The sequence below is a fragment of the Hypanus sabinus genome, chromosome 19, assembly GCF_030144855.1.
Source record: "Hypanus sabinus isolate sHypSab1 chromosome 19, sHypSab1.hap1, whole genome shotgun sequence".
Lineage (NCBI taxonomy): Eukaryota > Metazoa > Chordata > Chondrichthyes > Myliobatiformes > Dasyatidae > Hypanus > Hypanus sabinus.
In genome coordinates, this window is record NC_082724.1 from 64,235,332 (window position 1) to 64,261,260 (window position 25,929).

The window sequence follows — 25,929 nt, forward strand, 5'->3', positions numbered from 1 at the left end:
ATGTGTAGCTAACGAGGATGTCATGAACAGAACAAGCACAAAACGAGAAATAATGCATGAGATCATGAAAAGGCAAGGTGACTTCATTGGACATGATGGTGCTACTACATCTAATAACCTGTGACAAATTTATAAAAATAAAGCAAATATATTTATGAAGCTTTAAAAATATATCATAGGGGTGTATTTGAATATAACATCGTGCAGAAGAAATTCCTTGAAATTGACTTGAAAATAGGCTTAACCAAAACTAAAGCAAATCAGAGCAAAACTTCTGGGAGGGATTTCATTAGGACCAGAAACATTGTTTTGGTATTCCCCATGTGACATCAGTAATAATGAAACAATTTATATTTGCCTCTAAGGTGACCTTCAGTGTCATTGACCATAAAAATGACGGCTCTTGTTTATTCACTAAACAACCAGCTGTTGCTAATCCTGTTTCTCTGATCCATGCTGCTGCACAGTACTCTGTAAATTCCGGTTCACTCTACAAACTGCTTACACTTAACACTGAGCCTTCTTTGTATTTTCACTTATTTTTCTGTCCTCAGATCTAATGTTCAGTGGGAACATGAGATCAGGTAAAGAAGGGTTCATCACCTACCTATATTTTACAGTCCCTTCTGCTCATAGCTCAAATTCTTTCGGGTGCAATATCCATGTAGGCTATGTTTCTCCAAGACTGTGAGTTTCTGAAAGCTCAAATCCAAGCTTTCAAAGCTCAAGAACACAAGAAAATCTGTAGATGCTGGAAATCCAAGCAACACACACAAAATGCTGGAGAAACTCAGCAGGCTAGGCAGGTAATAGGTGATAGGTGAAACCAGGAAGGGGGGAGGGAGGTTCAAAGTACATTTATTATCGAAGTACATGTAGTATATACAACCTTGAAATTTGTGTCCTTACAGGCAGTCGCAAACCAAACAAACCCAATAGTTCCATTAAAAAAGACTGTCAAACACCCAATGTTCAAAAATAAGAACAAATCATGCAAGCAATAAAACATAACCAATTATCATTCAGAACTAAAGTTCATGAAAGTGAGTTCACAATCATGAATCCAGTCACAGCCGATCCAAGAACCCGTTTGTTGCAGGCCAGAGCCTCAGTTCAGCACAGAGATGAGTAAACCTCGCTGAGTAGCAAGCTGCACACCAGCCTGTCCCTCGACCCTAGCCCCAACACCCTGCCTTTTCAATCTGGCCCAGCGCTGAAATCGGCTCATTTCTCGCTCTCGGGCACAGGCCCTTACCCAACCTTTACAATCTGGCCTGACACTTAAATCAGTCAAACGTTAGCTCACTTCCCACTCTCAGACACAGCCTTACCGCTTCGCCTTGGATCTACAGCTTTGAATCAGCTCCAAGTCCGCTCCAGCAAAGGCCATATATTGGCTTGTTCCTCACTCTTGCGCACAGGCCCCGCCACCTCCATTTGGTGTATACACCACACTGCAACTGTCCTACACCTTCAAGTCTTCAGTTCACAAGGCAAAGATGCCAGGTCATACAGGCGGTTCAAAAGCTCACAGAGGAAAAGTACAGGCTATTGATTACAGTGGTCATTTTACAGAAAGTGTGTGATTAATGAAGTAGTTAGTAGTAGTTTTGACCTGTAGCTTTTTTACCTGCACCAGTTTAAGATCACTAATATTCGCAGTTTCCCAGCCCTTACAATCACTGCAGGCTGCTACCACTTCCTCTAGTTTTATTTTATTTGAAGATACAGTGCGGAATGGGACTGTAACGTTCTCCTTCGCGTGTAACTGATAACGCCGAATTCAACGTCGAGATAAACCAGTCAATGAGACCAGATCACAGTAAGATTAACCATTTACTGTTCACTCTTCACATTAACATATGGTGAAAACTGTTGATAAAACAATACAAGATTGATACAGTATTTGTTCCTTCCTTAATATCACATTTCAATTGTAAATACTTGCAAAGGTGACTATAACAACATTACACTAAGGTGCAGTATACAGGGAGAGTTTACCTGCTCCATTGACTACTTTAAATACACTTCCATGCAAACTATCCGCAACTCTTTAACTAACGAAAGCATAAACATTATCGACCGTCGTTACTTCTAACAGGATCGGCATTAACATCTTAGTTCAACATATCGATTATCTATTAACTTACAGCGTTGCTCTCACTGTGATTTCTCATGCCTGCAAAACAACTTCTGCTCAGGTGTGCCTCGTGGTAAGCCCCCACCCTTGCGCTAATTTCAAACCGGTACTTTCCCACAAGACGCGGCGAAACCGGATGTGACGTCATCGCATGCCGATATATTTTACATGCAATGAATATACTTTAAACACTTCTAATTCTAACTAGAAAATACTATCGAATGAATTATTAAGCGAAAATATTATAAACTATATAACTGTCGTAAAGACAGCACAGGGACCTTTAGATCCACCTAGCCATGCCACCCAGCAATCTACCAATTTAACCCTAGCCTAATCACAGGGCAACTTATAATAACCAATGAGCCTACGAGCCAGTATGTTTTTGGACTGTGGGAGGAAGCCAGAGCATCCAGAGGAAACCCACATGCATACAGGAAGAGCATACAAACTTTCTTACAGAAGGCTTCAGAATTGAACCCCAAACTATGACATCCTGAGCTGTAATTGCATTGCGCTAACTGAGATACTACAGTGATGCCCATGCCTCGGGGAGTTCATCCAAGTTCCAGAATTACAGATTAAGTTAGTAAGTTGGTTTATTATTATCATGTACAGTGAAAACCTTGTCTTGCAAACTGTCCATACAAATCAATTCATTACAAAAGTGCATTGACACAGCACAAAGAAAAGCAATGACAGAGAGCAGAATGAAGTAGTATCGTACAGATAAAGTGTCAGAAACATAAGAAACACAAGACATAGAAGTGGAATTAAGCCATTTGGCAGATTTACTATCCCTCTCCACAGCATTCTCCTGCTTCCTCTCCATAATCTTGAATGTATTACTAATCAAGAACCTATTTCATTTTAAATGTACCCAATAACTTAGCCTACACAGCCATCTGTGGTAATGAATTCCACAGATGTGCCACCCTCTGGCTAGATAAATTCCTCCTCAGCGCTGATCTAAAGGGACGTCCTTCTGTTTTGAAGCTGTGCTCTCTGGTCCTGGACTCCCCCACTATTGAAAACATCATCTGCATGTCCAATCTAAATGGACCTTTCAATATTCAATGGTTTCAATGAAATTTCTCCCCCCACCATTCTTTTAAACTCAGCAAGTAGAGGCCCAGAGCTATCAAAGAACCCTCAGACATTAACCCTTTTGTTCCCAGAATCATTCTCATGAACCTCTGATCCTCTCCAATGCCAGCACATCATTTCTAAGATAAGGGGGGCAAAACTGCACACAAAACTCCAAGTGCTGTCTGACCAATGCTTTATAAAGCCTAAGGATTTCATGCTTGTTTTTATATTCTATATTATATAAGGTGCAAAGACACAACAAGGTGGATTGTGAGGTCAAGAGTCTATCTTAGCCTAGTAGGAAACCATTTCATAGCCTTATAACAGTGGGATGGAAGTTATCCTAAGCTTGGTGCTACTGGTTCTCAGGCTTTTGTATCCTGTGCCTGAAGGGAGGGGCAGAAGTAAGAATGTCTGTGGTGGGTCAGATCTTTGGTTACGTGTCTGATTTACTGAGGCAGTGAGAAGTATATACAGAATCCCTAAAGGGAGGACTGGCTTCCGTGATGTGCTGAGCTGTGTCTACAACTATCTGCAAGTTTCTGCAGTCATGGGCAGAATAGCTGCCATACCAAGACAGGGAGAATTTGTGGTAACAAAGCAAAATTATGCATTAAAGACCATTCAGAAAGCACCAGGGAAATTATTCAAAGGCTGTGCTTATGATGCCCATCAAAAAAGGGAATTCCAAAGATTCACACCCTTTGGAGAAAAATGTTCTTGCATGTTTTCTGGGAAAAGATGCTCTTGCCATAGAACAATTACAATATAGGTTTACTAGATAGTTTCTGGCACTGCAGGAGTATTGTATGAGAGGGTGGCTCAATTAGACATTTAGAAGAATGAGAGGGAATCCCATAAAAATAAGACTGAACACACCAGATATTTTCCTAATGGCTGGAGAATTCAGAACAAGGGATAGAGAGGGGGGAGAGAGGGGAGGAGGGGTGGCATTACTGGTCATAGATACCGTTACAGCTACAGAAAGGGTGGGTAATGTAGCAGGATCCTCTTTTGAGTCAGTATGGGTGGAAATCAGGAACAGGAAGGGAGCAGTTACTCTATTGGAGGTATTCTATAGGTCCCCTGGTAACAGCAGAGATACTGAGGATCAAATTGGGAGGCAGATTTTGGAAAGGTGCAAAAATAAAAGAGTTGTTATCATGGGTGACTTTAACTTCCTTAATATTGATTGGCACTTGATTAGTTCCAAGGGTTTAGTTGGGGCAGAGTTTGTTAAGTGTGTCCAGGATGGATTCCTGTCACAGTATGTTGACAGGCCGACTAGGGGGAATGCCATACTGGATCTATTATTAGGTAACGAACCGGGTCAGGTCACAGATCTGTCAGTGGGTGACCATCTGGGGGACAGTGATCACCGCTCCCTGGCCTTTATCATTATCATGGAAAAGGATAGAATCAGAGAGGACAGGAAAATTTTTAATTGGGGAAGGGCAAATTATAAGGCTATAAGGCTAGAACTTGCGGGTGTGAATTGGGATGATGTTTTGCAGGGAAATGTACTATGGACATGTGGTCGATGTTTAGGGATCTCTTGCAGGATGTTAGGGATAAGTTTGTCCCGGTGAGGAAGATAAAGAATGGTAAGGTGAAGGAACCATGGGTGACAAGTGAGGTGGAGAATCTAGACAGATGGAAGAAGGCAGCATACATGAGGTTTAGGAAACAAGGATCAGATGAGTCTATTGAGGAATACAGGATAGAAAGAAAGGAGCTTAAGAAGGGACTAAGGAGAACAAGAAGGGGGCATGAGAAGGTGAGTAGGGTAAAGGAAAACCCCAAAGCATTCTTCAATTATGTGAAGAAGAAAAGGTTGACAGGAATGAAGATAGGACTGATTAGAGATAAAGGTGGGAAGATGTGCCTGGAGGCTGTGGAAGTGAGCGAGGTCCTCTATGAATACTTCCCTTCGGTGTTCACCACTGAGAGGGAACTTGATGATGGTGAGGACAATATGAGTGAGGTTGATGTTCTGGAGCATGTTGATATTAAGGGAGAAGAGGTGTTGGAGTTGTTAAAATACAATAGGACAGATAAGTCCGCAGGGCCTGACAGAATATTCCCTAGGCTGTTCCATGAGGCGAGGGAAGAGATTGCTGAGCCTCTGGCTAGGATCTTTATGTCCTTGTTGTCCATGGGAATGGTACTGGAGGATTGGAGGGAGGGGAATGTGGTCCCCTTGTTCAAAAAGGGTAGTAGGGATAGTCCGGGTAATTATAGACGAGTGCGCCTTACACCTGTGGTGGGAAAGCTGTTGGAAAAGATTCTTAGAGATAGAATCTATGGGCATTTATAGAATCATGGTCTGATCAGGGGCAGTCAGCATGGCTTTGTGAAGGGCAGATCATGTCTGACAAGCGTGATCGATTTCTTTGAGGAGGTGACCAGGCATACAGATGAGGGTAGTGCAGTGGATGTGATCTGCATGGATTTTAGTAAGGCATCTGATAAGGTTCCACACAGTAGGCTTATTCAGAAAGACAGAAGGCATGAGATCCAGGGAAATTTGGCCAGGTGGATTCAGAATTGGCTTGCCTGCAGAAAGCAGAAGATTGTGGTGGAGGGAGTACATTCGGATTGGAGGGTTGTGACTACTGGTGTCCCACAAGGATCGGTTCTGGGACCTCTACTTTTCGTGATTTTCATTAACAGCCTGGATGTGGGGGTAGAAGGGTGGGTTGGCAAGTTTGCAGACGACACAAAGGTTGGTGGTGGTGTGGATAGTGTTGAGGATTGTCGAAGATTGCAGAGAGACATTGATAGGATGCAGAAGTGGGCTGAGAAGTGGCAGATGGAGTTCAACCCGGAGAAGTGTGAGGTGGTACGCTTTGGAAGGACAAATTCCAAGGCAGAGTACAAAGTAAATGGCAGGATACTTGGTAGTGTGTAGGCTGAGAGGGATCTGGGGGTATATGTCCACAGATCCCTGAAAATTGCTTCACAACTTTCTTAAGAAAGCTTATGGAGTGTTAGCTTCCATAAGAGTTTAAGAGTCGCAAGGTAATGATGCAGCTCTATAAAACTCTGGTTAGGCCACACTTGGAGTACTGTGTCCAGTTCTAGTCGCCTCACTATAGGAAGGATGTGGAAGCAGTGGAAAGGGTACAGAGGAGATTTACCAGGATGCAGCCTGGTTTAGCGAATATGGATTATGATCAGAGATTAAGGGAGCTAGGGCTTTTCTCTTTGGAGAGGAGGAGGATGAGAGGAGACATGATAGAGATGTACAAGATATTAAAAAGAATAGATAGAGTGGACAGCCAGCACCTCTTCCCCAGGGCACCACTGCTCAATACAAGAGGACATGGCTTTAAGGTAAAGGGTGGAAAGTACAAGGGGGATATTAGAGGAAGGTTTTTTCCTCAGAGAGTGGTTGGTGCATGGAATGCACTGCTTGAGTCTGTGGTGAAGGCAGATACACTACTGAAATTTAAGGGATTACTAGACAGGTATATGGAGGAATTTAAGGTGGGGGGGTTATATGGGAGGCAGGGTTTAAGGGTCAGCGCAACATTGTGGGCCGAAGGGCCTGTACTGTGCTGTATTGTTCTATGTTCTATTACAACCTTAGGAAATGGGTATGCCTTTCAGAACTGAAATCAAGATAAATTTCTACATCCAGAGTTCAATCGTTCCATTTAATATCAGAATGTATTACAACCTGAAATTCTTATTCTCTGCAGACATCCTCGAAACAGAATGAAACCCCCAAAGAATAAATGACAGAGAAAGCAAAAGCACACCAAAGCCCAGCCCCCGCCACACACAAGCGGCAGAAAAACAATCAGCCCTGCCGCCTTCCCATCACCCCACGCATTCGAACATCAGCATTCTCATCACCCATCACGCAAACAACAGCAAAGAGGGAGGCAACGGGCAGTCTAGGACATAAAGTAAGAGAGGGAAAAGGAGATGGGGACTGATAAAGGTGTGTCCCTTTTAGCCTCCCTAACCTTATCTTCTTACCTGCCCATCGCCTCCCTCTGGTTCCCTCCCTCCCTTTCTTCCATCGCCTTCTGTCCTCACCTATCAGGCTCCCCCTTCTCCAGCCCTGTATCTCTTTCACCAATCAACTTCCCAGCTCTTTACTTCATCCAATCCCCTTCCCTGTTTCACCTTGTGTTTCTCTCTCCCCTCCCCCACCTTTTAAATCTACTCTTTTTTTTCTCCAGTCCTGCTGAAGGGTCTTGGCCTGAAACGTCAACTATAATTTCTTTTCCATAGATGTTGCCTGGCCTGCTGAGTTCCTCCAGCATTTTGTGTGTGTGTTGCTCGGGTTTCCAGCATCTGCAGATTCTCTCATGTTTGATGTTAAAGTACGAAGAATGTTACTGTTTTGCTGATGGGCTGGGACAAGTCACCCTCTGGTGCCATCTTTAGCTCCACCTTTCATATCTTTGCTTCTGTATCGTATAAGGTTGTGGACAATATCTTACTATATTCAAGAAGGAAATTGAGAGATTTCTAAGGGCTGGAAGACTTCATTTACAGCCCCCTGGTCACTAATGGCTTGCCTTCTCTACAGATAGGGTGGCATGGTAGTGTAGCAGTTAGCATAATGCTATTACAGCAGCAATGACCCAGGTTCAATTCTTCCGTTGTCTGTAAGGAGTTTGTACATTCTCCCCGTGAGTGTGTGGGTTTCCTCCAGGTGGTCCAGTTTCCTCCCACAGTCCAAAGACATTCGGGTTAATAGGTTAACTAGTCATATGGGTGTAACTGGCGGCATTGGCTCATTGGAATGTGCTGTATCTCTAAAACAAATGTCTGATTCTTCTACACTTATATCCCACACCGATGTGGCCCTTCAGTTCTTATTTGAACAGAGACCTAAATAGCTCCCTTTCAGCAATATCCTCATTTGCCTGGCTGGCCTTACCCTTATATTGTACCACACACCCATAACCCCATTTACTGTCTTCAAATCAAAGGTGTAGCTAAGGAAGTTAGCATTATCCCAAGTGGCACCTCTTCTGTATATATGGAAGATCCTTGTTTCAAATGTCCTTCTTCGCCTCTCTCTCCAGTCCATTGATAACTATATTTGCCCACTGCCTGCATTCATCCAGAAAACAAGAATTTCATTATCTTGGCTGACAAATTGTTGTCTGCTTTTCTCTTTGCAGGCAAAGGTTAAGAACCAATATTTGTTATGTCCATAGATATCCATCTGTTAGGGCCACAAGTGACTGCAGATGTTGTAATCTGGAGCAATGAACAATCTGCTGAAGGAATTCAGCAGGTCAGACAGGATCTATGAGAGGAAAGGAGTTGTCAATGTTTCAGGTCAAAATGCAGGATTTCTATCCAAAATGTGTCTCCCTTAGGCACTTTGTATCCTCAGGCCTCAATAATGAATTTAACAGCTTCCAATAACTAGCCTTTCCTAGACTGGCCTGTCATTAACCTGATTTTCTCTACATAGATGCTACCTGGCCCACTGAGCATTTCCAGCATTCTCCTTTTATTTCAGCTTGTCAACACCTGTTGTGTTCTGCACCTCATGATTCCAGTGCAATTTTTTTCCTGTCCTTACCTATTTTCTCCTATTTACACTCTTCCACAGCAGTCAGCCATGATTAACGAGCATTTATTTCTCTCTCTTAGAAGGCATTGAAAGTAATTGTACCACAGGTATTTCCTTATTTCTCCCCCACCCTTCCCAAAGGATTGTTTTCAATTCACTTGTGCAGTTACAATGAAGCGCCATTGGCCTGAAAAATTGAATCCTCTTTCCACAGATGATACCTAATCTGATGCACATCCTCAGCAGTTTTGTTTTTATTTGATACCTAATCTGTGTTTCTTTCAGGCCACAGGGTCAAGCAGAACCTTCACGGGGAATTGCCTGTATTACAGGTTTCTCCAGAAGTGCTCTTTCCAAGAACACTTAGCTGTAGCCTTGTTGTAGGAAGGAAGTCTCTGCCTCCTTGCACAATGAACATACCATTACCACCATTACATCAAAATCACTTTGGCCCCCAATAAATGGTCTGCTTCTCCTCTTCCATCATTGGAGCACACATTCATGAAGCAACAGCACTGTCCAGTAGTTGCAAGTGTCAATTGAGAGATACCACACCCCATACCCCTCAATTAAAATACAATTGAAAGTGTGTGATGTTATGAACTTTCTCCCATGTATTTTATTTTTCACAAACAAATCAATCATTTAGTTTAAACCAGAGTTGAGATTAATCCCAATTTTTTAAAAATTGTGAATGACACAAGACCTAAAAATAATGTTCAAACTTGAGAGTAGAGAAATGCAACAATGCAGGAGTAAATTGTACTGAGCAGAAATATCTCAAAGATTTCAAAATCCACCTATTTACATTACTTGAATTTACTTCAGGGGTTCCTAAGCAAGAAATTATGTTTCCTCCCAAAGCATCTCATAGATTCGTTGTGTTTATGATTTGCAGGTACCTACATTTCACCTGTGACTACACTTTAAAAGTCATTATTATCTGTTAATTGCCATGGGATGCTATCAAAAGTGCTCTCTATGCGCAAATACAAGTATACCAGGCAGGTTTATTTCTTGCATAACCACTGATTTATTAAATAATATTTTTATAAGATTTGTACATTTTAACAAATTCATGTATTTTTCACAGTATGTGGTGATTCATCCCCAATCACTGGCAGAAAGCAGTATAGCTGCTAAACTAACGGTTTATCATTTTTCTCATTTTTCATTGGCTAAGTATTAGTACATTACCCGTGTATTGTAATTGTTTTAATCATATAGCCTATTAACTAGTTTATTCCTGTCCAAAGAATTTTCCTTAACTTATCTAAGTTTGTATAAAAGTAATGGATTTTTCAGAGGCACCATCATTATTCCTTTTGAATTCACCTCGTGTCATCATTTCTCAGCTCTTTATTTAGTTTGCTTAGTATTCATATGTTTATTTGTACTTTAAAACAAACTGAAATCTTAGAATTAAGACTAATCATCATTCCTGATTCCTGGAAAAACCCCATGGATCAGAAAATAAACAGAGATCCAACACCACTAAAAAAAATTTGTTTATTAATCTTTTTTTAAAGGTGAAAATAAGATTCATTTCATCCCAGGAATGATTGGTCCCTTCCTGGGTGTGACATTGGTGCCACAGATCGAGGTTCGGAATGTAATGATCCCAATTTTCCATGACATGATGGACTGGGAACAGCGAAAGAATGGAAGCTTCAAGCAGGTAGGCTGAGTGAATGTAAAGGACAGAATAGACTATCTCAATGATCACAGCCTTATCTGGGTTCATTTGGTTCAGGGATAAGGATTTGAACCGCAAGTTTGACACGTTATAAATATCTCAGTAAAAGTATGTTCCATTGCAGAATCTGGAGTGCAGTAAATATAAGCTCATGAGCATGAAGAATGGTGATAGAATGGTGAAGGTACTTGTGTTACTTTGTGCACTTAGAAACTATACTCAGATTGGGATCATGCAATGAACTTAAGAACTTAAGAGACAAAAGCAGGAGTGTGTTGGTAATTCAATAGGAGCATGGCTGATCTGCTCTTAGCCTCAATACTCTCTTGTTTTCTCTCCATAATACATGACTTTATCAATTTAACTCTGAATATTCCAGCCATAAACATGATTTCACCTCCACAGTTCTCCAGAATAGAGAACTCCAAAGATTCAGATCTCTTTGAGATAAAGAAGTTCCTCTTCTTAACTGCTTATCCTAAAGCTATGCACCCGTACTAGATTCCTTTACAAGGGAAACTTCAGCTCAGTACCTATTGCTGGCACAACCCCAAAGAGCATTGCTTCAGTGGATAGAGTCGTAGTGGTAGGCCCTTTGGCCCATTCTGTCCATGCCAACTTTGTCCCATTTGCCTGTATTTGACCCACATCCCTCAAAACCGCTTCTATCCATGAATCTGTCCAAATGTCTTTGAAGTATTATAATTCTACCTACATCTATTAATTCTTCTGGCAGCTTGTTCCAGACCACCTCTTGTATTTTTGAATTCCAATGTATAAAGGTTGAACTATTCATCCCAAGAATCAGCCTAGTGAACTTCTGCTGTTTCCTTCAAATGCAGAAATTTCCATTCTTAATAAAATGAAAATATTGAAACTCCATGTGTGGTTTTACCAGTACCCTGTCCTGATATAGTAAGATTTTTTTTATACTCTGTCTGTTTTGCAATAAAGATCAACAGTCATAATATTACAGTTCAGGCCTTCAGCCCACAGTGTAGTGTTGACCTTTTAGACTATTCTAAGATCAATTTATTCCTTCCTGTCCTCATAGTCCTCCATGTGCCTGTCTAGGAGTTTCTTAACTGCCCTTAATGTATCTGCCTCTACCACCAACACTCTCCACCTTTGTGTAAAAAAAAACAACCTCTGATATACCCCCCCTCCATTTTATGCCCCCTCCATTTTTATGCCTTTTCCATCCTGAGAAAAAGACTCTAGGTTTGTTGGAGCTGAGAGATAAAACTAAAAGGAAATTAAACAGCCATAAACATTCCTAATTCTAGTTATAATGGAAATAGAATGAGGGGTGACTAACAATCAGCTGGAAGGAAGTAGATCACCTTTTAAGTATGTTACTGAAACTTCTAACGTGTGTTTATATTATTGACCACAGTCAGTCCCATTTCCCTGGCTTAAACATCCCCCCTCAACACACACACACACACACACACACACACACACACACACACACACAGAATCTACAACTGAGGACCATCTGAGTCTCCTCCTCCAAATGTACTGAGGTTCTCTGCATCTGCCAGCAACTCTCTTCCCTCACATACTCTCAACTCATTTGCCAACTTAAGCTGCAGCAATCCCTCACAGGCAGTCCACCACTGCTCACTCACACTCCCAACAACCAACTCTAGGCACAACTCACAACCCACATGCCAATCACAGGCCTTGTCACCACCATTTACCAGCAACAAACTCTCACCCTAACTTCAGCTTCTCTCCCCATGAGCCCACCAGACCAGGTCTCAGGTCTCTGTGCCTGGTTTTGGCCTCAGCACTGCTAAATTTGCAAGGGATTGACCAACTAGTAAATTGATTTATTAGTATCACCTGTACCAAGTACTGTGTAAAACATTGTTTTACATGCCACCCATCATTACACCTGTGCATCGAGGTAGTACAAGAGAAAACAATAATAGATAGCCTATGAAGTGTTAGTTCCAGAGAAAGTGCAGTGAAGGTAGACAGTAAGGTGCAAAGCCATTACGAGGTAGGCTATGAGGTCAGAAGTCCATCTTATCCTGCAGAACCTAAGCAAACTTTGCATCGTAAATGATGTTATTTCACGTACCCAGCTGATCTTCAGGGTGATTTGTAGGAGGAAGCATCCAGGAAATTGGCATAGACCAACCTAGCAATCATTATAAGCCAGAGCAATTAATATTACACTGAGTTCACCAGCCTTTTTTGGACCATTATCTGGTTATTATCACATAGTTATCTGTGGGACATTGCGTGTTTACTGTTTTTTCTGAACTTCAGAAGTACCTCCTGTTCACTTGCTCGTTCCTCCGTCTTATCCTTTCTGCATCCCAAACTTGTTGCACCCTTCTTTCAGACATCAATAGTAAAGTGCAAGACTAGTTGCTGAGCTTGATAGGAGACCTCCACACCTGGTATGTAGGCCAGAGGGTTTTAGAAGCAGTGGTAGAGGCAGATACATTTAATAAGCTCTTAGGTTGGCACATGCATGGTAGAAATATGAAGAGTTACTTAGGAGGGAAGGGTTAGTTTGATCTTAAAGTAGATTAAAATGTTGGCATATTGCGGGCTGAAAGACTGTGGTGTTCTATGTTTGAAATTCTAAAATGCTGATAAGTAACAGACATAGACTTACATATTTCTGGAACTATTGCCCATTGTTTACTTGCTACCATCTTCTATTCCAGGTGGAAGCAGAACTCATCGACAAGCTGGACAGTTTGGTGTCAGATGGAAAAGGAGATGAGAATTACCGTGAGCTTTTCAGTCTCCTGTAAGCAGCACTAACAGGGCTTTGGTAACAACACTGATGAGGTGCTACAAGTATCTGATAGCTGAAGATCTGATTCAGTGAATGGCCCAGTTAATGCAAACAGCAATAGGAGTCTTGCAAACACTTGTAAATACTTAGCAAATAAGCCTGCAGTTCCTTATAATGGAAGTTTCATAACATTGGTATCCCACTCTTATTGTGAAAAAGCCTTCTTAGGCAGTCCCTCAAGACTGAGAATGACTTATTTCCCTTCCATTTTCCTGGATTCTGAGGTTGCTGTTGAGGCCAGTGTAGGAACCACAGTCCCTTCAGTAACTGGGACATGTGGTAGCTGAAAGGTGGCAGGTAGAGAGTTTATGAGGGCTTCTATGAGTTTAAAGCCTCAAGATTAAACATTGTACTATAGACAAATAGGACATTCGGCTCTTCAGGCCTACACCATCATTCAGTATGATCATGGTTTATTATCCATTTCAGTATCACTTTGTCCCACATCCCTTGCTCTCACTAGTATTTTTAAAAAAGCTTCTTTCCTCCATGAATATATGTAACTGTTTTCTGTGGTAAAGAACTGGGCAGCTCAATAGCATAGTGGTTGACGTAACACTATTATATCACCAGTGACCTGAGCTGAATTTCCACCACTGTCTGTAAGGAGTTTGTACATTCTTCCCATGACCGCAAGGGTTTCCTCCAGGTACTCCTGCTTCATCCCACATTCCAAAGATGTATTGGGCAACAGGTTAATCACATTGGTGAAACAGGGTAGTACGGGCTCATTAGATTGGAATGACTTGTTATCATGCTGATTCTATAAAAAAAATATATTAAACTCCACAGGTTCACTTCCCTCTGGATGAAGAAGTTTCTCTTGACCTTGGTTCTAAATTTTAAAGCTTATACCTGAGATTGTGACCCTGGTTCTGTACTCCTCAACCAGTAAGAACGTCATATAGACCTGTTAAAACTTTACAGGTTTATGAGGGGTCATTGATAACGATGTGCTACACACAGAGCTAGAAATAACGACACGCAGTCTGTAAGTTGCACTTGAGACTAGTTTATTCAAACTTCGCAGCACTGGCTTTTATTCAGTTCCGTTCCCGCCCTCTCCGGGCGGAAATGCTGTTAGAGGTGCACTTCAAAAGTCTCTTCCCTTTCTCCCCTTGCTAGTGAAGAAGAAGGCCCAGCACCATTTGGGGGCTGGCCTCTCTGCCGATGCGCGTGCTATTTTGTGAGCTGGTTCGCCTGTGTAGAAAGTGGGTCACCACAGAACACCCCCCCAGAACAAGTGATACACCCCCCAGTGTCCACAGTCTGGATCAGTCTCTGTCTGGGCGGTCTGCCTCTGCACCGCAGTGCCTGAACCTTGACCGGCTGCGCCAAGTCCACATGAGCTGGTTTGAGTCGGTCCACTGTGAAAACCTCCTCTTTCCCCCCAATGTCCAGAACGTACGTGGACCCATTGTTGTTGATCACCTTGAACAGCCCCTTGTACGGCCACTGTAGCGGTGCCTGGTGTGCGCTCCTTCATACAAACACAAAGTTACAGTTCTGTAGGTCTTTGGGTATGCAGGTCGGGATCTGTCTGTGCTGTGAAGTCAGTACGGGAGCCAGGTTGCTGAGCCTTTCGTATAGTCTGTCCAGGACTGCTGCAGGTTCTTCCTCTTGCCCCCTTGGGGCTGGTATGAAATCTCCCGGGATGACCAGGGGTGTGCCGTACACCAGCTCGGCGGAAGAGGTGTGCAGATCCTCTTTGGGTGCTGTGCGGATTCCAAGCAGGACCCAGGGAAGCTTGTCCACCCAGTTAGACCCTTTCAGGTGGGCCATGAGAGCTGACTTCAAGTGATGGTGGAAGCGTTCCACCAGTCCGTTCAACTGTGGGTGGTAGGCAGTTGTGTGGTGCAGCTGCGTTCCCAGCAGGCTGGCTACAGACGACCACAGGCTGGAGGTGAACTGGGTGCCTCTGTCGGAAATATGTGGGCCGGTACCCCAAAGCGTGCTACCCAGGTTGCAATCAGCGCTCGGGCGCAGCAATCGGCAGATGTGTCGGTGAGCGGAACCGCCTCTGACCATCTCATGAACCGGTCTACCATAGTTAGGAGGTACCGTGCTCCTCGGGACACAGGCAGGGGGCCCACGATATCCACATGAGTGTGGTCGAACCTCCGGAGAGAGGGTTCAAACTGCTGCGGCGGGGCTTTAGTGTGCCGCTGCACCTTGGCTGTTTGGCACTGTGTGCACGTTTTGGCCCATTCGCTGTCCTGTTTGCGAAGTCCATACCACACAAACTTGCTGGAGACAAGCTGGATGGTTGTCCTGATAGATGGGTGTGCCAAGCCGTGTATGGAGTTGAAAACTCGCCACCTCCAGGCTGCCAGGATGATGGGGCAAGGTTGGCCGGTAGCCACGTCGCACAGGAGGGTCCTCTCACCTGGGCCTGCAGCTGCAAACCCGAGACTGCGGTCCTGTAGCTGGGCATCTCGTCATCTGCCTGCTGCGCCTCTGCCAGTGCTGCATAGTCCACCCCCAGGGACAGTTCCTGGACAGCTGGTCTGGAGAGTGCGTCTGCCATGACGTTGTCCTTTCCCGAGACATGCTAGATGTCCGTCGTGTACTCGGAGATGTAGGACAGATGTCGCTGCTGGCAGGCCAACCAGGGATCGGACACCTTCGTGAACGCAAAGGTCAATGGTTTGTGGTCCGTGAACGTGGGGGGCCTTCTAAGAAGTACCTGAAATGCGGGATTGCCAGATATAGTGCCAACAGCTCTCGGTCGAAGGCACTGTACTTGAGTTCATGTGGCCGTAAGTGCCTGCTGAAGAACGCCAGGGGTTGCCAGCGCCCCTCAATGAGTTGCTCCAGCACCCCACCAACTGCTGTGTTGGATGCGTCCACTGTGAGTGCGGTTGGAACATCCATTCTGGGTGCACCAGCATCGCGGCATCTGCCAAGGCTTCCTTGGCTTTAATGAAAGCGGCCGTGGCCTCTTCGTCCCAAGTAATGTCCTTGCCTTTACCCAACATCAGGGTGTACAAAGGGCGCATGATACGGGCTGCTGAGGGGAGGAAACGGAGGTAGAAGTTCACCATACCAACGAACTTCTGCAGGCATTTGACTGTGTTGGGCAGGGCGAAGTGGCGGATCACGTCTACCTTGGCAGGCAGAGGTGTTGCCCCATCTTTGGTAATCCTGTGGCCCAGGAAGTCGATGGTATCGAGACAAAACCGGCATTTGGCCAGGTTGATCGTGAGCCCGAAATTACTCAGGCGGGAGTAGAGCTGGCAGAGGTGGGACAGATGCTCCTGACGACTACTGCTGGCTATGAGGATGTCATCCAAATAGATGAACACAAAGTCCAGGTCACGTCCCACCACATCCATTAGCCGGTGGAACGTCTGTGCGGCATTCTTCAGGCCAAACGGCATTTGGAGGAATTCAAACAGGCCAAATGCGGTGATGAGTGCTGTTCTGGGGATGTCCAGGGTGTACCGGGATTTGATGGTATCCCCAGACGAGGTCTACTTTGGAAAAGATGCTTGCCCCATGCAGGTTTGTTGCAAAGTCCTGTATGTGCGGCACGAGGTAGCGATGTGGAGTTGTAGCCTTGTTCAGTCTGCGGTAGTCGCCGCATGGTCTCCAACCCCCAGCTGCTTTGGGCACCACGTGGAGTGGGGAGGCCCCTGAGCTGTCGGACCACCGTACGATCCCCAATTCCTCCATCCTCTTGAACTCCTCCTTCGCTTTTCCGGGGGGAGCCTTCATGCGCGGGTGTGGAGGGGTGGTCCCTGGGTTGGAATGTGGTGCTATGCTCTGTGTTTGGGCCTGGCTCCCATAAACTGCGGGGCCAGAATCGTTGGAAAGTCCGCCAGGATTCCGGTGAATTCGTTGTCCAACAGCATGATGGAGTCCAGGTGTGGGGCCAGCAACCTGGCTTCGCCCAGGGAGAATGTCTGGAAAGTCTTGGCATGGACCAGTCTTTTCACTTGCAAGTCCACCAGCAGGCTGTGAGCTCACACAAAGTCCACCCCCAGGAGTGGTTGGGCCATGGCGGCCGCTGTGAAGTCCCACATGAACCAGCTGGCACTGAACTGCAGCTGCACTGTGCAGGTGCCGTAGGTCCGTATCGTGCTGCCGTTTGCGGCCCTCAGGGTGGGTCCTGGCTCCTAGTTGCAGGTGTCATACCCCATCGGGGGTAAGACACTGATTTCCGCTCTGGTGTCGACCAAGAAGCGGCATCCCGACTGTTTGTCCCAGACATACAAGAGGCTGTCCAGCTGGCCAGCCGCCATAGCCGTTAGCAGTGGCTGGCCCTGGCCCTTGCAGAGTGGGTGACAACGGCAGGCTTCTGTGCACCACCGCTAGTGGTAGAAACACCACTGTTCATTGGCCTCCTCACTCCTGCCTCTGGGTTGTGTGCGCTCCATTGCCGGGCCTGGTCTGGCCAGCTGTTGGGCGCGTGGCTTGGCAATCTGTCCAACAGACGCCCCGCTCTCCCTCTTGGCTTTCCACAGCACGTCTGCCCGAGCCGCCACCATCCAGGGGTCGCTGAAATCTGTGTCAGCCAGCAGCAGGTGTATGTCCATGGGCAGATGCTCTAGGAACACCTGCTCAAACATGAGGCAGGGCTTGTGTCCTTCAGCCAGGACCAGTATCTTGTTCATTAATGCTGACGGCGGCCTGTCTCCCAGACTGTCCAGGTGCAAGCGGGCACCTCGCTCACGCCGTGAGAGGCCAAAGGACCCAATGAGCAGCGCTTTGATTGCTTCATATTTGCCTTCTTCCGGGGGTGACTGTATGAAATCCGCAACCTGGGCGGCTGTCTCCTGGTCAAGGGCGCTCACCACGTAGTAGTAACGTGTGGAATCAGAAGATATCTGCCGAATCTGGAACTGGGCTTCTGCTTGGTCAAACCACACGCGTGGTCGCAGCGTCCAGAAAGTTGGCAGTTTTAGCAAAACTGCGTGAACAGATGAAGAGTCGGTCATCTTTGGTCCAAATCCTGTTTGGACCATCGGGGTCACCAATGTAGTGATGTGCTACACACAGAGCTAGAAGTAACAACACGCAGTCTGTAAGTTGCACTCGAGACTAGTTTATTCAAACTTCGTGGCACTGGCTCTTACACAGTTCTGTTCCTGCCCTCTCCGGGTGGAAATGACATCAGAGGTGCATTACAAAAGTCTCTTCCTGCACGCAGGCTTTTTCTCCCCTTGCTGGTGAAGAAGAAGGCTCAGCGCCATTTTGGGGCTGGCCTCTCTGCCAACGCACGCACCATTTTGTGAGCCGGTTCGCCTACATAGAAAGTGGGTCGCCACAGCACATTTATTTTTCAACATTGTCCCCTCCTACATTTACACAGTTAGTCCAGCGGTCGTGGAGCATACAGATCTTGGACCTCCAAAAAGTGTCCACAGCAGGCGTGATTGATAAGTGCATGGCCTGAGATAGAAGGAGATGAGTTATTAACTTCAAACTTTCTGCGTAATCACTCAAAGGGTTGAACTGCATGTGTATGTAACGAGAGCTATATAACTCATCTCCTTCTACCTTAGGCCACAAACTTATCAATCACCCCTCATATTTGAGATCCTTTCTCATTCTTCTAACCTCCAATGAAAACAACTTCATCAGCACTCTCTCTTCCCGTCCTGTCACCGTTTTCATTGATCTAGCAGACATTTTTTGTACTCTCACCGCAGCAAGAACAAGCAGGCCAAACTGCACAGAAACCTCACCATGGCCCTGTGCAGTTGCAGCAGGACTCCTTGTACTGATTCCTCTTTTAATGATAGACTTGCAACTTCCTTACCAGGAAACCACAGTCAACAGAGCACACCTCAAGGATGTTTCCCTATCCCACTGCTCTATTTTATCTACCCCCAGGACTATGTGGCTAGGCATAGTTCAGATGCCAATGACACAACTATTGTTGGCAGAAATTCACGTGGTGACAAGGAGGCATACAGGCGTGAGATAGATCAAGTGGTTGAGTGGTGTTGCAACATCCTTGCACTCAATGTCAGTAAGACCAAGGAATTGATTGTGGGCTTCAGGTAGAATTTGTCGAGGGAACACACACTAGTCCTCGGTGAGGGATCAGAAGTGGAAAGGGTGAGTACTTCCAAATTTCTGGGCGTCATCATCTCTGAGGATCTGTCCTGGGTCCAAGATATTGATGCAATTTTCAAAGAAAGCACAAAGCAACTATACTTATTAGGAATGTGAGGAGAATTGGTATGTCACCAAAGACACTCGCAAATTTCTACAGATGTACCATGGAGAGCATTGTAACTGATTACATCACAACTGGAAAGGCCACTGCACAGGATCGGAAAAAGCTGCAGAAAGTTGTAAACTCAGCCAATTCCATCATGGTTAATAGCCTTCCCAATATCTAGGACGCCTTCAAAAGGCGATGTCTCAAGAAGGTGTCACCAATCCTTAAGGACCCCCATCACCCAGGACATTCCCTCTTCTCATTGCTACCATCAAGTAAGAGGTACAGGAACCTGAAGACTCACACTCAACGTTTCAGAAACAGCTTCTTCCCTTCTGCCATCAGATTTCTGAATGGACAATGAACCCATGAACACTACCTCAGTATTTTTCCCTCTCTTCAAAGGTTTCAAAGGTACATTTAATGTCAGAGGATACATCCTGAAATGCTTTTTCTTCACAACCATCCACGAAAACAGAGGAGTGCCCCCAAAGAATGAATGACAGTTAAATGTTAGAACCCCAAAGTCCCCCCCAGCAGCCCTCCATCCCGTGAGTAAGCAGCAGCAATCAATAATCCTCCCTCCCCCCACTGACAAAAAAAAATGCATCAGCACCTGCCGCCAAGCATTGAAGCATAAGCAAAGCAACAGCAAAGACACAGACTTGCAGTACCCCAAAGACTACTCGTTCACCCGGTATTCGACATACCACAGGCTCTCTCTCTCTCTCATAGTAATAAGGCAGAAAGGGGTGCCTCCATTTCACAGTGAGAGGGGAGTCATAACAAACAACTCATTGGTTTATAATGTTAAAAGTCTGTTGTGTCGCTTTTTCTGAGCTCTGTGCCCAAACATCTCCGGTCTTTGGGCACACAGCCTTAGACCTTCCATCTCCCACGACACACCAGTCTTCTAACACCAAACTCTGATCCCCCCCCACCCCCATCTGCAGAGCCACAGAAACTCGGTCCTCTGAAGGTGAGTGGAGCTCTTAGACCGAGCCCTTGGCGTGCCGAACAACAGCCAGTTATGAAATCCCGAGGGCGAGTCCCATTCTCGCAAAGAACCATAGTCAGCATGTAACTCCAGGTCAGGGTCTTCAGAGGAACCCTGAAAGGGAAAATAGAGATATTAAAGATGGAAGTAGAGCTGTTTCTGAAGATGCAAGCAAAAGAGTTGCTGTTAGGCACCATTAACCCTCCTAAGCTCCACCTCTTTTAGCACTATTTATTTAATTTATTTTATATATATATACTTCTTAATGTAATTTATAGTTTTTATTACTATGTATTGCAAAGTAATGCTGATGTAGAGCAACAAATTTCAAGAGATATGCCGGTGATATTAAACCTGTTTCTGACAACGTACCATTTGCCTTCCTAATTACTTGCTGCAACTGGTGTACCAAGAGACTCAGATTTCATTGCACCACCCATTTGCCCAAGCTATTATCATTCAGGCAATCATCTGTCATTGCATACACAAGATGCTGGAGGAATTCAGCAGGTCAGGCAGCATCTATGGAGAAAAATAAAAGTCATCTTTTTGGGTTGCGACCCTTCATCAGAACTTAGTGTTCAACTATGTTTATCTGCCTTTGTGTTTCAAAAACAATATTGATAACCTCACTTTTAACGCACATTATATTGCACACTCTCACAAATCGTCTTTATCTTTTATCAAGGTGCTTTATCTTTTTCCCTACTGATCTAATTTCAGGATTCAAAATATTTATGTTTGATACTTGGCTAACTTTTCTACAAGGAAGCTATGTTTATAAGTCTGAGCCCTGCTTTAGAATTTCTGTATGGCTGTCTCCTTAAGCCTTTCTAATTTATTTCAATACCCATTTTAAATTAGAGTAACTAGAATTGATCTAATCAGTTTGTGACTTTTGTTTGCTTCCACTGTAGTGCAGCGCCATTGAAATGATTCCCACCACTCAGGTTTTGACTCTGAACATGTATCTAGTTGTCTTGATATGTTTGGAGATGATCTATCTTATCTATCTTTTCAAATCTTGACTGATGTACTTTTTTTATATTCCCATGATGACTGCCAATGTTTAATCACAAATTAGTTCTGAATTTTGTATCTGAGTTCACCTGTACTGAATAATTATGCTAATTCAGTTAGATGGAAAGTGTGTAAATCAAAGAGTTACCCACCTCTGTCTAAGTTTGTATAAAGAAAGGACTCTGCCTGGTTAGAGGTTTAAAAGAATACATAATACTTGAAGAGTCTGGTTAGGCTAGAGTTGTTTTCTTTGGAACAAAAGTGACAGAAGTGAAACTTGATTGAAATGTGTATGATTATGAGAGGCTTAATTAAGGTGAATAGAGGTGATCTGTGTCTCATAGTGAAGGACAAAAGCTAGGGGGTGTAGGTTTAAAGCAATTGATGGGGATGATTTGAGGGAAACTGGGAGAAACAATCCACTGAAAGGGTGATAAGAGACAGAATTTCTCAATGTATTTTAAAGTGTTGGATAACCTATGAATCTTTGAATCAAGTGGTGGTGCAAGGTGGATTGAAGAAAAACAATTTCAGTCGATTTGGACATTATTGACCAAATGTTCTTCTGTGTCACAAAATTTGTATGACTTCATGATTTTTGGTAAGGTCAGTATCAGCAAGAGGGGTGATAGAGATTATTGACAATAGTGAGTTCCAGTTTCATCTTTATTATGTTGATATTCTCTTGTATGCAAAATTATATATAGTATTATGATTAAATTTTTGATTCAAGATAGCATGTACTGTATATGAATAAATAGTCAAAGAATGTTTTCCTTTCTATGGCATAAAATTGCTGACTATCATTAAATATGACTCAATGAACATCTGCCATTCTTCAGGGTATTGTTCAGCTGCCAGTATTTATATATTAATCTAAGCATGAAAATAACATTATGAGGTTGAGGTCTCACAGCCAGGTCTGATCTTCCCTCAATCAGTAACAATAAGTGCAGTCCCAGCAGGGTTATTGAACGTTGATTAAGAGTAGGAGCCATGGCTGAGAACCATGCTGATTGCAGTATCCACAGGCTGTCACAGCAGAGATTAGCTAAACCAGCAGTGAGCTGCAGATCTTATTAATCTGCCTGATCTGTACACTCAGTATCTCATCATTTGGTGTATTTTACCTACGGAGCCTTCACAAGTGTTTTTTTTTTCATTCAATTGCATTAAACAGAAGGCTGCAATCCATATTCTTCTCAGTGAGATCGTAGAGATACGGTGAAATTTTGCCTAACGTCTGTGTATTCAGAAGGTTTAGGTGCTAACCCTATGCCAGGACCTGACATGAGAATGAATGAAAAAATTTGAAACATAAGGATAGAAATCTCATTCAGTATTACCGTTATCATCTCCTCTGCCATTACAAATGTGTATATTAGTTGATCTATTTCCTAACCCTGTTTACTTACCTTAGTTTCATGTTCCTAAGTACCCATAGCTAACAAAATTATATCAATTCAGAAAAAGCCTGGAAATCCAAAACAAAAGCAGAAAACACTGAAAGCCCTTGGCATCAGAGGGGAGAGAAACTGAGTCGATGTTCCAGGCCAGGGACCATTTGGATGTAGCTTTATTTGTGGAATGCTTTCAGCATTTTCTGAAAATTGTATCATTGCCAGATTTGAAATTTTCAGTTGACCTATTCTCTGTAACCTTTTGAGAAAATCTGTTCTATATTTCCACTAACCTTTACATGAAGAGCTGTATACTGGTTACAGTTTTAACTGACCTAGATCTTATTTTAAGATTATTGACCTCCACCTACCCATCCCCCATCCCGTTCTTAACTCTCCCTCATAGATCTCTTTTGTTCCTTTCAAACACGTTGATAGTCCATGTACTGTCCTTAAGATTTTGAAAAAGGTAAGATCATTCAAAAGTTACAATATCTGTTCTGTGTCATGATGGGATGGAACTAAGTAGCAGAGTGACTTTTACTGCCTTGTAATTTTCTTCAAGCATTACTCTCACATGTGGCTCATGCCAGCTGGACCCCAGTCGGAGACATTGTAGGCAGAAGCTGGTCCTCTCGGTTCCAGGTCTGCTTTTGGCTGTCCATTGGAGTCATTTGTAGTCCAACAACTTAAGTAGTTTTTCACCAACTTGGCTGAAGTGGCAAGGATTGGGTGTCAGGGCATGGTGGAATGAGGTGGGAGGAGGCTCTACACTGTAATAACTGTCATCAAACTAAATTGGAAGGTTGTCACTAAGAGAAGATGCAACATAATTAGTTACTGTCATTGAATAATTTGTGTTTCATTTACCATTAATATTCATTAAATCATCTCTTCAGTCTATTCCACTGTAACCACTTCAATAAATTATGCAGATGGAATGATGAAGGAGCTTTCAGAAAAATGAAGTATTACAGTGTATATTGGTCTTTGTATAACTTGTGCTGTTGCAAGTATTTGAAGGCAGAGACATTATTAAGATCACCTTGTAGTATATGTGTATACATACTAGAGGCCTATAGGAATTTACTTTCCGCAAGGAGATGAAACTGTTGCAAGGGTAACTTGAGTTCTCTGGTAAATATATAAAAAGTGATAAGTGTTGTGGAGTTTTATCTTTGTTGGTTACTCAATAATTTATTTGTTTTATTATTTTAATGTTATAAGTACTCAGTATTCAGAGGAAACCCATGCCGAGGAGCTTTTCCTTGGATTTAATTAATTAGTGATGGAATTTTGTTTAGCCATCATCATCATTAACTGTCATGGCATATGACATGGGCAATCATGGTCTCCATGACTATGACTATTCTTGTCAAATATTTATGCACAAGTGGTTTGTCATTTCTTTCTTCTAGGCAGTATCTTTACAAGATGGGCAACCCTAGCCATTATCAATACTCTTCAGAGATTGTCTGCCTGGCATCAGTGGTCTCATAACGAGGACATGATATGCACCAGCTGCTCCTGTGGCTTCACGTGACCCTGATCAGGAGCCTAATCAGGTGCTACACCTTATCTAAGGATGGCCTGCAGACTAGCGGAGGGAAAGAGTGCTTTACACCTCCTCTGGTAGAGACATCTCCACCCTGGCACTCCCTGTTTAATTATATCTGTACAATAATGACATGGAGATGTAGAGATGGAGGTCATTCTTATCACTAGATTTTCAACTATAACAGTTATCCAAAGCCATTGGGAAGATGGGAGGTGCATTATATGCAGTATCTCTGCAGTGTTAAGTCAGAACATTCTAGCTCAAACATTCATTTCAAAGCTCAAAGTAAATTATCAAAGTACATATATGTCACCACTTACAATCCAGAGATTTGTTTTCTTACCGGCATACTCAACAAATCCAATAATCATAATAGAATCAGTGAAAGACCGTGCCCAACAGGGCAGACAATTACTGTGCAAAAACAAAGAAAAAACGGAATAATAACAATAAATAATAAATATCAAGAACGTGAGATGAAAAGTCTTTGAGTCCATAGGTGTGGGAACAGTTCAGTATTGGGGCAAGTGAAATTTAATGAAGTTATCCCCTCTGGTTCAAGAGCCAGATGGTTAAGAGGTAATGACTTCCTCAGCCTGATGGTGTGAGTTCTGAGGCTTCCTGAGCAAAAAGAGAGCATGACCTGTATGGTGGTGGTCCCTGATGATGGATGCTGCTTTCCTGTGACAACACTCTGTGTAGATGTGCTCAATGGTGGGGAGGGCTTTACCAATGATGGACTGGGCCGTATCCACTACTTCTTGTAGGTTTTTCCATTCAAAGGCATTGGTATTTCCATACCAGCCAGTCAGTCAATATATTCTCCACCACACAGCTATAGAAATTTGTCAAAGTTTTAGATGTCATGCTGAATCTTCACAAATGTCTCAGGAAGTAGAGGCACTGTCATGCAATTGTACTTACATGCTGGGCCTGGGTCAGGGCCTTTGAAATGATAACATCAAGGAATTTAAAGTTGCTGACCCTCTCCACCCCCAATGAGGACTGGCTCATGGACCTCTGGTTTCCTCCTCCTGAAGTCAATAATCAGCTTCTTGGTCTTGCTGACATTAAGTTGTTGTTTCAAACACCCAAGCTAAGCTACTATAAATAGCTTCTCAACTCTGAGGTAATCTTTCGGTAGAATAGATAGCTTTCTTCATTGGTTCTGTTTTTTAAGTTATAACACAGACATAGCTCATTGTCATATGCTTTTTAAGTAAACAGTGAAAATAGCTAACAGTGTCCTCTGAACTACAGCCTTAATTATGTTTATTGTGAATGGTGAATGCAAACATTTTGGGTACTATGTGTACAACACAGTTGCTTGTATCATGTTGGGGCAAGAATGAATTGCTAAGGTCAAGGATTACCATATGTTGCTGCTCCCTTGACTGTGACATTGCTGTGCACTCAATGCTGCACTTTGATAGATGGTCAAGCAGCAGCTACTGCAGCTCCTGAATTTGCTGCAGTTTAGCTGAGCGA

General features: G+C 43.7%; 1 protein-coding gene and 1 long non-coding RNA gene across 2 annotated transcripts in view; one reads left to right on the plus strand and one right to left on the minus strand.

Moving 5' to 3' along the window:
• The window catches only part of LOC132377985 (uncharacterized), a 32,022-nt gene extending 31,245 nt beyond the window's left edge, over positions 1 to 777 (minus strand). The window contains exon 1 of the long non-coding RNA XR_009506861.1: positions 608 to 777. This is a non-coding gene — a long non-coding RNA (uncharacterized LOC132377985). The remainder of the gene's footprint in view (positions 1 to 607) is intronic.
• dock3 (dedicator of cytokinesis 3) overlaps positions 1 to 25,929 on the plus strand; it is a 964,109-nt gene that overhangs the window by 808,075 nt on the left and 130,105 nt on the right. The window contains exons 32-33 of the mRNA XM_059944552.1: positions 10,307 to 10,455; positions 13,161 to 13,246. Coding sequence (XP_059800535.1) covers positions 10,307 to 10,455; positions 13,161 to 13,246 — 235 coding nt within the window. The remainder of the gene's footprint in view (positions 1 to 10,306; positions 10,456 to 13,160; positions 13,247 to 25,929) is intronic.